This window comes from Centruroides sculpturatus, unplaced genomic scaffold (genome assembly GCF_000671375.1).
Source record: "Centruroides sculpturatus isolate CEXI.00-Female unplaced genomic scaffold, Cexi_2.0 scaffold412, whole genome shotgun sequence".
Lineage (NCBI taxonomy): Eukaryota > Metazoa > Arthropoda > Arachnida > Scorpiones > Buthidae > Centruroides > Centruroides sculpturatus.
In genome coordinates, this window is record NW_019384903.1 from 236,928 (window position 1) to 249,160 (window position 12,233).

Below are 12,233 nucleotides of genomic sequence, written 5' to 3' on the forward strand. Positions count from 1 at the left end.
CCAGAAAATCGATTGGCGCCCGCGAAAATTCAAAAATACAAAAATGAAGTATATTACCAAGTAACCCAGTGAGAACTGCTTGCCTATCATTTTAGTTCAAAATACAAGAAGTTTTATTCCAAGCAAGCATCACAAGCCCGCTAGTTTAATTTCTGCTGCTTGCTTGGAATAAAATTTCTCATATTTTATATTAAAATGATAGGCAAGCAATTCTGTAAAAGCACTGGCACTGAACGTTTCGCTTCATGCAGTCTATTTTGCAACTTTTTTAAAATGATGTCAATCCCGAAAATCTCGGGATTAGGAAAACTTAATCCCGACAATTTTGGGACTGAAAAGTAGTCGGGATCCCAATTTTCGAGATCCCGGGATCAAATCCTCTACTCCCCACATTTATAATGTAAAGCAGCCATTAGAAGTGCTCCAGAAGTTGAAACAACTGAAAGTTAACGAAATAAGATACATGACGGTGCTCGATTTTAAGGCTATGTACCCTTCAATTAAACTTGAACCATGCTTTTGTCACTTAAGAGATTTTTTACTGGGCAATATCGACAACGCAGCGAAGTTAAGAAAACAAATCCTGGAACTGGCGCATTTAGCTACATTCTCGTCACTTTTCGTTTTTGACGGTACTGCATACTCGCAACTTAGAGGAGTACCAATGGGTAGCCCGGTTTCAGGCTTACTGTGCGAGATGGTCATAAGATCTCTGGAAAATAGCGTACTGCAGAAGTATGAAGATAAAATGATAATGTATGCAAGGTACGTCGACGACGTATTTATTATTTGGAATGATAAACCAGACATACGACAATTTATTAGAGATATAAACAACAATACGTATGGCTTGGAATTAGAACTAGAGCAGCAAGATCAAAAAAGAGTACACTTCTTGGATATAGAGGTCGAAATAGATGATAAAGAGCAAATTGTTACAAAAGTGTATACAAAACCGACGTACGTTCCGGATTTGATACCATGGTCCTCGCATGACCCAACAAGCTACAAACTAGCAGCGTTTAGAGCACTTATTAAAAGAGCATACACTCATTGTAGCAGGGTATATGACACACGTAAAGAACTTGATTACATTGCAAAATTAGCAAGAGATGTAGGACTTAAGCAAAGTAAAGTAAAAGCCTTAATACAAGAAGCCGAAAAAGGATGCAATAAGACTAAAGATAAGAAAGAAAAAAAGGAGTTCACCATAATGGAATACAGAGCACCGTTAAGTAGCATATACAGAAAAATAGGAGTAGAGAGCAAAAAGAAAATAGCATATAAGAGAAACACGACAATATTCCAAATGCTAAGAAATGACAAAACACCCGTAGACAGGAGCTAGTTCCAGGTGTGTACAGAATACCGTTGCATGATAAAAGGCTAAAGAAAGAGTTATATTATATAGGAGCCACAAAGAGATCATTAAGAGAAAGATTGAAGGAGCACGAGAAAAAAATATAAGATCTAAACAACCGATCACGGCTTTGGCTAATTATGCTGTCGCGGATCCTGCAGAGATTGCAATCAAATGGAGCAAGGCGGATATTATACAAAAGATTGATAATAAACGACATCTGAAGTATGCAGAGGCCTGGCACATTTATAAATACAGAGAAAAGGGGCTAAATATAAATTTTTGAGAGTCAAATAAAATAGCATCGGCATGGAAAGCGGCGGAATTATAAAGAGCAAATGGACATTCGCAATCGAATTTCGGAAGATTGTAGAACGCGCGTTGTTGGAATTACCGTTGGGAAAGTTCAAATTTTTAAAATTTTTTACATCAATCCTGAAGAAAATCTATAAATTAGACCGAAAACGTTAGATAACTATCCAAAGTAGACTGCATTTTAAAGGTATGGTGGAGTGTACACACTACAATATTTTAATAGTGTGTGGCAATAGTAAACATCCAAGTCTACAAAATATTTCACAAACATAATATCACAATAAGCTGTCATGACCAATTCTCTATCCATTACAAATTCCTCTCAAAATTTTATTCACTTTCTAGATTCATAAAGATTGACCTAATGCCTACAGAGATGATGCTCAGTAGTAAAATTTATTATCCAACTCTGTAATGTTCCAGCTGACCTGTAGAGTTGTATGATAATTTTAAGGATCTGTAACAATAATTCAATATTTAAACAGTTCTAGCCTGTTCCAATAACACTTTTATTTCTCAAACATTTTTGACTATCTAAGAAGCCATCATCAGAATTAAACATCAGAGGTTTGATCCTGATGATAACTACTTAAATAGTCAAAAATGTTTGATAATGAATCCATGGTACTTAGTTTATGATTATCAAATGTGCGTTCTAAAAGCTGTGCTTTTGCTCATTGTGGAGACATTCCTTGCTCACTTGCATGTTGTGCTAAAGCTGTACTATATTTGTTTTTACTAATATCTTATTAGGACATTTGGAACATTTGCCCCAACACTTAAAGAAAGCTGCATTAACAATAAAGAATTTATATCCATATCCATGGCATGGCAATCTAAATTAGATAATCCCTTAAAAAACAGCAGCGACCAATAATACATGCAATAATATAAATTTACATTTCATCAAATAAGTTTAATTTTTATTTTTTGCTTATATTATTTATTAAAGGCATTTTAACTTTTTGTTCATAATTACTCATTTAATTTGTTAGAACTATATTATTCTGTATATATATTAAAAGCAAAATGTTCCTTCCCCACTGTAACTGAAATCAACACTTTATATAGAAGTGTGTAAGTAGATCATACTAGATCGTAGGTGAAGTCTACAATTTGTTCCATCAAACGACCATCCATTAATTTCCTCTATAAACTTGGCATGAATTTGTGGAAAGGGTTAACAAAGGAAAAGAAAGGTCTTTGTGCAGGGATAGGAGACATAAAAAGACTTCACTTTTGACTCAGACTTGGAGACAGCTATTTGTTTGCTCCCATAGCAACTATTCTTTAAGTTTGATATTTGAATAATAACCTTTGGTTATACACAGAACACAGATTCAGAACTTACTTGCTTTTTGTTCTCGATTATATGTATTTCCTTCGGAATTAGCACAAGGTTTCTGTTGATTGCCATACAGATTTAGTTTTAGTTTTTATATTATTTTTAATCATTTTTATCTTATCTCTATATCTTTAAAAAATAATAAAGCAGTCACAAACAAAACCTTCCTACCAGTGATGAACTTAAACTTCCAAACATTTTTGGCCTTCACTGGTATTTGCCACCTGGAGGACTTGGAAATTTATAAAGCCAGTTTAAGAGGCAACTGCATTAACTTTAAAGACAGGGACACTATTGCGCATGCGTGGAGATACCTGTTCAAGGAATTCAGACAGAGTCAGGAAGAAGAGTAAAATTTGATATATACAATGTTTAAAAACCGGGCAGCATTGTTCCAACACTCCAAGTGGGAAGCCAGTTTAGTTCAGCACCTGAAGCAGGCCTTGGTGAAAGCCGAAAATGTTTAGAAGTTTAAGTTCATCACTGGTAGAAAGGTTTTGTTTGTGACTGTTCAGATGTTCATTTCTCACACCAGTGTTTCTGAGAAGAAGTTGTTATTGTACATAATAAAGCTAGTGGCATTGGTGAAAAACCAGCAGAGCTAATTAAGTGTGGATCTGATAGGTTACTTAGAATTGCAAAAACTTAATGGAATGATGTATAAATGAAAATGATATCCCACAAGACTGGAAAGTTGGATATATGTCATCAATATACAAAAAAGGCAAAACAGATGAGTATAAGAATTACTATTATATGTTCATGTAAATCTTCATGTACATGTACATGTACTTCCATGTATTCAGCAGGATACATGGAAAATTATTAAAATATTATTTAGAAGAGGAATACAAAGATATGGAAAATGATATGTGAAAATTATCAAGTTGAAGATCCACACTTGATCATATCTTCTGTGTTAGACAAATAATTGAGAAAAAAGTTGCTAGAAATCAAACACCACATTTATTATTTATTGACTTAGAAAAGGCATACGATAGTATACCAATTTAAAACTTATGGCATGTATTGGATAATATAATGATAAATAAGAAAATAATAAATAATATTAAAAAATTATATCATAACTCTATTGTTAAAATTAAAATTGCAACAAGATTATATAAAGGATTTCTGGTTACTAAAGTTTATGCCAAGGTTGTATTTCCACAACATTATCTAAAATTTACATTCAAAAGGCTATGGAAATATGAAAGAGAAAATGTAGTAATATGGGTCTAATGGTTGGAGACAATACCATATATACATTATTATTTGCAGATGACCAATTAGTTATAGCTGACGATTATGAGGATTTAACATATATGACAACAAAGCAGAAAGAAGAATACAAAACTGGGAACTAAATATAAATATGGGAAAAATTAATTATATGATAAATGGAACTGGAGACATACATGATTTAGAGGAAAATAGAAAATTTGAACTGATTAAAGGATGTGATGAATTTAAATATTTAGGAACAAAAATTACTAATGATGATCGAATGAAAATTGAAATAGAGACAGAGTTATGAAAGGAAGATCTATAATAATAACATTAAATGGAATCTTATGGGATAAACAAATCTTTAAAACAACAAAAATAAACTTATATAAATCATTAGTTGTAAGTGTGATAACATATGGAGCAGAAGTGTGGGTATTAGATTCAAAATTTAAATCTAAATTAGAATCTACAGAAATGGACTTTTTGAGAAGATCTGCTCGATGTTCAAAACTAGATAAAGTAAAAAAATGAGGAATTTAAGAAAAAAATGAATTATCAAAACTCTATATTCAATTATATCCATAACAAACAATTAACCTGGTATGGCCATGTTCGGAGGATGAAAGAAGATAGACTACCGCAACAGATGTTGAAATGGATTCTGGCAGCCAAGAGGAAGAGAGAAAGGCTGCAGACTACATGGATAGAGGAAGTAACAAAAGCTATGGAGCACAAAAGATTGACAGAGGAGGATCGTCCAGACAGAACAGAATAGATAATTAGCCATATAATAGCCTGATATTTAGGTGATCGTTTGGCAATTTAGTATAGAATATAGAAGTAAAGTTTTGGCACAGGAAGGTGCTTAAGCATTATTAACCTGTGCGTCATGTTCGGGAATCCATGTTCGGTTGCTATTTTTTTGAAGCGGGCTAATTCATTTGTCAGGGCTTGCTTGGTGGATGAGTGTGAGAACGCCCTCTCCACCAGAGCCCTAAATGTGGTTGCCTTGTATGGGAACAGGTCACAGGAATCGGCTGGTATGTACGTGGGGGTGGATGAGGGCTTGTGGTATACAGCTGTTTGGATGATGGGTCCTACTATCTTTATTCCGATGTCAAGGAAATGGACTTCTTCCGTACTGGCTTGCTCTAGCTCGACTGTTAGGCCGAAAGGGTTGTCGTTAACGGTTCTGACGAAAGATGTCATGTCGGGTATCTCCTTCCATATGATAAGGATGTCGTCAACGTATCTTTTATAAACGAGGATGCTAGGAAGGAAAGGCGGGAGGGCCTTAGTCTCAAGCTGCCTGACAATCATTTCGTAGAGGTCGCCCGAGAGCGGGCTACCCATCGGTACGCCCTTTTTCTGCTGGTAGATAGTGTCGCCGAACTTAAACACAGAGTCGTAACATGCCAGATGGGCTACCTCGAGTACTTGTTGGTGTAGTGCTTGGTCCTGAACAGTATTAAACAAAAAATCTCTGCGGGAGCAAAGGCTGGGGGTAGTTCTATTGAGGGGTACATAGATTTGAAGTCCAGGACTGTCATAAACTGTGATGGGGAGGGTAGGTCCTGCAGGAGGCGGATGAGGTCAGTCACTTTATTTACGTTGTAAGGGTAGTTTTCTAGATGTGGAGTCAGAAGGTTGTGTATGGCGTTTTCTAACCTTCTCGTGAGCGCTCTCACCTTGTCTACAATCAGGCATAACTGTTGGCCTGTCTTATGTGTCTTAGTGTAGGCGAAAAGTCTAGGGACGTCGGGCGAATCGACCACTATGTCACGGAATGCCAGGCATTTAGCTAATTTAGAGTCAGCCAGATGTCTAACTTTAGCCTGTAGTCCGTCGATTATATCGTCTTTCTCTTTCTCGCACATTGTATTATCGATGTATTCTCTTAAACTCTGTTGGTATGAATTGCGTTTCATGAGGACCAGTGTTCTGGACTTATCCGCTCTGGTGAAAATTACTCTGTTCTTTCGCATCCATCTAGTAGTATGACTCAGTTTGTCCCTGAGCTCTATGATTTCTTGCTGTTCCTTAGCTTTCATGATGTTTATCGAGGATATCCATCTGTAATACTCCTTCTGCGTGTCCGGGAGGCTTTTTACAAGGTATTCCATATCCGGAATGAGGTCTCTGGTTCTATTTTTGGGCGGTGGGGGTGCGAAGGTTGGGCCATATCTAAGTACGTCTATAACGTAGTTAGGTGGTTGGATGCCGTCCCAAAGGATAAATGGGAATGTGGGGCGTTGGTTAGCCTTAGGTACCTGAAATTTTAGTATCCAATCCAGCTTCCTACGGTAGCGTTCTCGTAGTTTGGCAGATAAGCGTTCATAGACTGGGACTAATCTAGCATTCTCACTGGCCAATACTTCCGGGTGTGTGTGGAATAGGGAGTTTTCAATAATAATTTTAACTTGATTTTTAATTTTGGTTTCAGTTTCAGTGTAGAGACCAGAGTTTTAATTATTACTTTGTTTAGAATTAATTTAATTTTAGTTTTTATAATTATTTTTGATAATTATTTATTTTTTGAATNGTACCAGAAAAGTACAAATGTACTAGGAACGGCAACACTGGTGGAGACCCCCCAAACAGTAGCCCTCTGTGCAAACAATAAAGTTAAAGGAACTATACCCCTACGCATGACCCTTCAGGAGATATAAGCCCCTGAAAATTCGCCTATGTCATTTCTGGTCACGTGACACTGTGGTCAAAAGGGAGCCTACCGCGCAAAAAAAATTAACGCACGCTCATGCACTCTTGGGGATCGCCGACCTGCTCATTTGCAGGGTAAATTGTGGCAAACAGGCAGTCACATGACCTGTAGAATAATTTTCAAAGGGCTATATCTCGGGAAGGGTCATGCGTAGGGGTATGGTTCATTAGACATTTATTGTTCGCACAGAGGGGGTCGCCACCCCTTCATTCGGAGGGTAAATCTTACCATCCCAATCACGTCATATGGATCTATATTTCTACCTATTAAACATTCTATAAATACTTTAAAATAAATTAATTTGTTTATTTACCTTCGCTTGTAAACCTCGATTTTAAATGTATCCACCATTTTTTCAAAAAATTTCCCGTGAGTCAATGCACGACGTTCACCGAGTCACGGGATCTTGTAAATGTGCGATGCAAGGTTAATCAAGGCATATAATAAATTCATATCAATAATAAATTCCTATTACAAATAAAAATAATTTATTGTTAATTTAAAACCTTTGCTAGGGTGCCTCTAGTGCCCGTTTTTGGCATACCGTTATGCGGACAGACGGATACCCATTTAATGGGTTATATAGATAGATTGATCATTCTTGTACGGTATTGCATACACTCCTGGTTGTTCTTTCTCATTAATTCTTTCTTTGTCATTCCTGAGCAACATATATAAGGTAAGAGCTTATTGGCCTCTTTGTGCTTTCTGAGCAGTAAGGGGCCTAAAACCTCAAAAAAAAAAGTATGTGAATTTAGTGATGTTGCTGCTTCATCTGGTTTTTTCTTTTTGCCCTTTCTAGGATTGTTTTAAGTGGCAATTAGGTGTTCTACAGTTCTTACTCCAAATCCCAACACTTTTGCAGTTGTTTAGTGTACAGTGTTCATAAAATACCAAATTGTTTCTGCAATATTTTAAATCTGATATATGCTCCTTAAGTCCTAACATTCATTTTCCTCTTAGTTTCTCCTATATAATATTTTGTGGTGCTGCATGTACAGAACATGGAATTTGATAAATGATGATGTTGATTTCTTCTGGTTTTTGTTTTTCTTTTTTTGGGCGTTGTCTCTCTTTAATTCTGGAGTATAATTTTTGTGGCACCAGTTTTATGTTGATTTTTTCCATCTCTTTGTTACCTCTTCATATAAACCTTTTATATACAGAAAAGCTACATATTTTTTTGGTGATTTTTCTTCCTCTTTCCGAAGGTTCCTCTTTGTATTTATTTTTTCTTCCTGGCTTTTTATTAATCTATTTGGGTAGCCATCTAATATAAATCTCTTTTTCAATTCTTTTATATTATTATGCATGTAGACATTTTCAGTAGTTTTATCTTTTATTTTATTATATTATATTCCATTCGAAAGTAATCAAAGGACATGAAGCTTTTTATAATATATAATCAATTATAATTTTGTTAGTTTTATAAAATGCAATTTCCATTTGTTATCTTATTATGAAAATTAATAGGTATGACAAGAAGCAATGAGACAGCAGTCAATGCATAAGAAATAGATTCTATAAACTTAGAATGGTAATGTAGGCAACAAAATTCTCATTTGTTACCTTACAATTACACAAATATAAAAGACACATTGAGTTTTAGATTAATGTTTCCACTATGAAATGCAAGTAACGACAGAATAATAATAATAATAAAAGTTACTTACATGGGATTCCCAGCAGTTGCTGCACTGCATATAAAAAAGTATAGATTTGTGAGATTAAGAAAAATTTAATTAAATTAAAGAACTAAAAGATACAACAATTATAAAATTCATACTTTGTATCCTCTTCCATCTCTATGTGAAGGTCGTCGACTTCTTCATCATCTTCATCTTCAGAATTTTCTTCTAATTCATCATCAGCCTAATCAAAATTTTAAACTTTTTATTTTTATATCCTGATTAATTTTCTACTGTTTATAAACAATAATACCGATCATTACTTACTTCTGAAACACATGATAATTCTAATCTTTCAATTTCCATTGGATCATTTAAATTGTGAAATTTGCAAAGTTCTTTCAATAATATCTTAACTTGTTGTAGTACCTATGAATGGTTTTAAACATTTAATATATAAATAACTAAATAATGATAAAATCCTAATTTAAAGAATAAATGTACAGTAAAACACCACAAAAGACAGGGGATATGTTCCACATTACAGGAAACCGCATTATACAAACCACATGTATTATGTATGAATAGCGAGTTTGGTTATAAAGCATCACAGTTCATATATAACCCGTATTTGGATAATAAAATATCCTATAACATAAAATGTATCAACCACATTATACAGGATTTTACTGTGTATATAGTGCAATGAATAAATAATAATCTGTTGATAATAATTTGAATTTTTCAGATATTAAATAAATAAATACTTTCCTACTGGAACTACAATAAGTAAAAAACAAAACCTTTAAACAATCCAGCAAATCGTTTTTTAATATCTTAAAAACGCCTTTGAATGCTTTAAGTGATCATCCTCAGTTATCATTTTGAATTGAACGAAGAATTCAAAATTATGTAAAATAATAATTGGTTGAAGAAAGTTACGCTTATGGATAAGGAATGGATGACGGTGTTAGGAATGGTGACGGTGTTAATTGACGGGTACAAAGCTCTGTACCTGTCAATTAAATTGCCTCCCTGTTTTCGTGCCCTGATCGACTTTTTGTTAGCTAAAATTAACAACTCTATGAAATACCACAAGCAGATCTTAGAATTGGCAGATTTAATTTGCCATACATCTTTCTTTCAATTTGAAGATAATACTTACCTGCAAGCAATGGGTGTACTGATGGGTAGTCCCATGTCAGCTATACTCTGCGAATTAGTGTTGCATAAACTTGAAAGCCAAATACTCCCCTCGTTCCGGGAAGACATATTGTCCTACGCAAGATATGTTGATGATATCCTTATTTTGTGGAAAGATAATCGCAGAGTTAGCCAGTTTATAGAATGGATCAACGACAACCTGTATGGATTAACTCTGGAGCTGGAGCAGGAAAATGGGAGAAATGTTAGTTTTTTGGATGTATCTATAACTTGCAAGGAAGGGAAAATCAGAACAAATATATACCAGAAACCAAGTTATCTTCTTATTATTGTTCCTAGGAACTCCGCAGACCCTGAGCATATAAAAATGGCGGTTTTTCGTTCTTGGATAAGGAGGGCACATACGCATTGCACCAGCATCTGCGACACTTACAAAGAATTGGAATATATCCGATACATAGAGATGCAGCAAGGATACTGTAGAGAACAAACAGATGCGCTCATTGCGAATTGTCAGAAGCAGCACCCTGCGCAGGGAGGGAATCAACAGAAAGAAAAACTCATGCTCAATTACATACCGTTCCTCAAAGGAATGGTTAAGAAAGTTACCAGACATAAGAACATACAGATAGTTTACAGGCATAATCCCACCGTGTACATGCTCTTCAGGAACAATAAAGGCAGTTACGAATGCAACGAGATGGCAGGGGTATACTCTATACCATTAAATTAAAGGTAAAAAAGTGAGTCTTCGAGAAGTTGTCGCAAAATTGTCTTTGACCAGAGGACAAGGTTTCAAGAAGTGTAACTGCTTAAAAAAATGCCTAACGAAGAAGTGCGCTTGCAAGTCATCAGGATTACTTTATAATTCTAAATGCCATGATAGCTCTCCAAGTTGTAACAAGTAAAATCCTTTTTTACTTTTATTAAATGAACAACGAATACCAAATGATTAGAAAAAATACTGTGATTACTGATTAGCTTAGCCAGGTAGGCTATTATATTATTTTTTACAAGATAATTTAATTTTTGTTACGTTAAAAAAGTATTTTTAAACTGTTTCACTAGTTATTAATAAATAGGACTTTAATAAGTTTATAATAGTTGCAATAAATGATTATTAAAATACTCATAGTTTTATTTCCAAAACCAACATTTACTAATCGTCTTTAGTAAAACCTAGCATGTATCAAATTCTAATGGTAAAAGTCCAGAAAATCATCTCACTTTATAAAAATCCTTACATTTACCAACTCATGTTGGTAAATCCGAAGATTTACAAGTAAAACCTAGGATTTACCAATATATGGGCTTTTACAGTAACATATATTCAATATGAAAGTAATAAAATATAATAGAGCATTGCTTTAGTAAAATGAAGATATAATTTGTAGCGCTAATTCATATGCAATTACCTTACATTACAGTATCAGGCTACAGACAAAATAATTTGAAAACTTTATTTTAATTCTGTATGTTACATAGGTTACAATGCTATACTACCAGGTGAACATAGGATCGATACAAGTGTACACCTGGCAAAGTTCTAACCCAAAAGTGAGGTCATAGGGTCAGGTTGCCAGGTTCGCTAAGTTCAGAGTACCTGGCAGCGACTTTTGGATTTATGACCAAAGCTGTTGCCACATAATCAAATAGCATAATTCAACATCAATGTTAATCATATTTATTACTTGAATAAATATCATTATTCATCACATCTCTAATATATATTGTACTTACCAGATTATCCCTTCCAACTGTGTTTGTTAATATTTGTACAGCAGAAGTGATACAAGGATCTTCTGTATCTGCAAACCACACAGGAGGGGTTGAAGGATATGCTTCCTAAAAAGAAAACTTTTTTTAAATTTATATATCAGACATTAAAATTTATTGTATCTTAGCTTGCAAAGAAATACTCATAACTACTAAAATACTGTATTTTGACAATCTTTATGCCAAATAACTTTCAAAGAGTAATGCTTAAAAACAAATTTATATGTATGAATCATCTACAAAAAACAATAAAAAGCACTAAATGCACATGTTTCTTGAAAACTGCTTAAACTTACTTAAAGAAAATATTGAAAACACATGCCTCCCCACTAGGGAATTCGATCCCGGTCCTTATTTCTAATCCCGGGATTTCGGGATTATACTTAGTCAATCCCGGGATCATTTCGGTTTTGAGGATTAATAAAAAATAAGAAAATCTTACAGAAATCAACAAATCAAAATTTAGACAAAAATCAATATATTTTACAGTATACACCTAGCTAATTTAATCACTCTAACTAATCAGACTCAGAGTCAGACTAACCAGACTTAAAATCACTCAGTCTTCATGTTAAATTTATTCTTTTTTAAGCATCACTGAGATCTGTTTAAACTCACATAAATTGAAAAAACCTTTATGTAACAAACTATGCAAATAAACGTTGAAAATTAACAAAAATCTCTCTTAACATC

The 12,233-nt window shown here is 34.2% G+C and overlaps 1 protein-coding gene across 2 annotated transcripts in view; it reads right to left on the reverse strand.

The window, feature by feature from the left end:
- LOC111631524 (ubiquitin-conjugating enzyme E2 Q2-like) overlaps positions 1–12,233 on the reverse strand; it is a 62,965-nt gene that overhangs the window by 20,428 nt on the left and 30,304 nt on the right. For both annotated transcript variants that reach the window (XM_023375780.1, XM_023375779.1), the window contains exons 2-5: positions 11,505–11,609; positions 8,928–9,029; positions 8,759–8,844; positions 8,646–8,669 (exon numbers count right to left, since the gene is read on the reverse strand). In XM_023375780.1, the coding sequence (XP_023231548.1) occupies positions 8,646–8,669; positions 8,759–8,844; positions 8,928–9,029; positions 11,505–11,609 (317 nt within the window). The remainder of the gene's footprint in view (positions 1–8,645; positions 8,670–8,758; positions 8,845–8,927; positions 9,030–11,504; positions 11,610–12,233) is intronic.